The 1,745-nt window shown below is 44.2% G+C and overlaps 1 protein-coding gene across 1 annotated transcript; it reads right to left on the bottom strand.

Annotated features, from left to right (window-relative positions):
- Positions 1-7: 7 nt before the first annotated feature.
- Positions 8-1,622, bottom strand: LOC101299630 (the record flags this gene model as incomplete). Its single annotated transcript, XM_004309351.1, has 2 exons — positions 8-267; positions 431-1,622. Coding segments are annotated over 2 exons (1,452 nt in total), but the record flags the coding sequence as incomplete, so codon positions are not given.
- Between the last annotated feature and the right edge of the window lie 123 nt (positions 1,623-1,745).

The raw sequence follows: 1,745 nt of genomic DNA, 5'->3' as shown, positions 1-1,745 counted from the left end.
TGAGTACCAATGGTGCATGGAATCGAAAAACTCCCTGGATCCTTGAGCTTAGGTGGTAGTTTCATTTGAAAAACCGCAGAGATGGTTTCATTCATTACCGCTACATCCTTCTCTCGTGGTAGCCTCTTGTTGGTGCATAACTCTTTCAAGAATTTCGCATACTTTGGATTTTGTTGAATGCACTCAAGCAATGGCATGTTTACTTCCACCTTCTTGAATAACTCAATCATTGCATGATCAGCTTCATCGTGCTTTGATTTAGCAAACCTGTTGGGGAAAGGGGCACGAGCATGGACATTAGTAGAAACTAAACCATTAGAGCTAGAAGACTTACCTTTCTCAAGCACGGCTTGAGTCGGTTTCGGATCAGCAGGGACTGCAAGAGGCTCGGCTTCTTGCAACTTCTTCTTCTCGGCAGGAACTGCTGCACGGTTGGTCTCTCTCTCGGACTGAGGCACGGCCTCTTTGTCCGGCTGCTTCTCGAACATAAACCTCTTCAATGTCTTCGTCATCTTGCATCAATATGCTCTCGGCCTCACCTTCCTTAGAAGGCTCCGACTTCTTCAACAAAGGTTCTTCAAAGACGCGACCACTCCTAGTTGTAACGATCTTGAATTGTCCGGCATTCGGGTTTGGCAAGGTTTGGCCTGGCAACTTTCCACTTTCATGGATTTTACCCATGAAATCGATAACCTGGCCCATCTGCTTCTTGAGCTCCGTGATCTCTTTAGAATTAGCCTGTTGACCTGTCACTAAAGCTTGAGTTGCAGATGTTAAGTTCTGTTGCCCTTGAGCAAGGGACTTCAAGATTTCATCATAATTAGGAGTAGAAGAACTAGCATTGTTATTTGAACTTTGAACATTGGCATTATTAGGCACGAAATTAGAAGAGTTAGGAACAAAACCTTGAGGTACCTGAGGCCTCACAAACAAACCTGAAGGACGAGGTCCTTGACCGTGCATATTGGCCGGTTGAGCATTGTTGTTACTCCACCGAAAATTTGGATGATCTCTAATTCCAGGATTGTAAGTGTTCGAATATGGGTCATAACGTTGCCTCTGTTGTCCCATAAAGTTCAACTCCTCCTCACTCATAGCACCATTCGGACATGAATCTGTAGAGTGATCCGAAAGTGAGCAAATTCCACAAGCTTGGTTGCCAAGATTCGAACCATTGAAAGCCTTGACCAAGACATCAAGCTTCCTATCCAACGTGATCATTTGATTCCGAGTTTCAATGTCATAGACACCACCACGGCCTCCTGCCGACTTCCTTGGGTTCTTGGTGCTGAATTGACGATTGTTATCCGCCAAGTCTTCAATCAAGTTATATGCTTGCCGTCCGGTCTTGTTCATAAACGTGCATCCACATGCAGAGTCCACCATACCCTTGTTGGTGTTGTCAAGTCCCTCATAAAAAGCTTGAACTAACTCGTCCAAAGAAATTCCATGATGAGGGCACTTCCTCTGAAGTTCCTGAAACTCTTCCCATGCCTCATAGAGAGTGTCACCATCCTTTTGAGTGAAGTTCTGAATCTCCCTCCTTAGCTTCTTCGTGAGTTGCGCAGGGAAGAATTGTTTCAAGAACTTCGAGGTCATCTCATTCCAATTGGTGATGATTCCTGCAGGTAAAGAATACAACCAACGTTTAGCATCATCTTTAAGAGTAAAAGGAAATAAAAGCAACTTTAGGCCTTCTGGAGTAAGATGATTGATTGATTGCAATCTGCAGATATCAAGAAACT

Source organism: Fragaria vesca, unplaced genomic scaffold (genome assembly GCF_000184155.1).
Source record: "Fragaria vesca subsp. vesca unplaced genomic scaffold, FraVesHawaii_1.0 scf0512168, whole genome shotgun sequence".
Lineage (NCBI taxonomy): Eukaryota > Viridiplantae > Streptophyta > Magnoliopsida > Rosales > Rosaceae > Fragaria > Fragaria vesca.
This window is presented reverse-complemented; position numbering and strand designations above follow the sequence as displayed.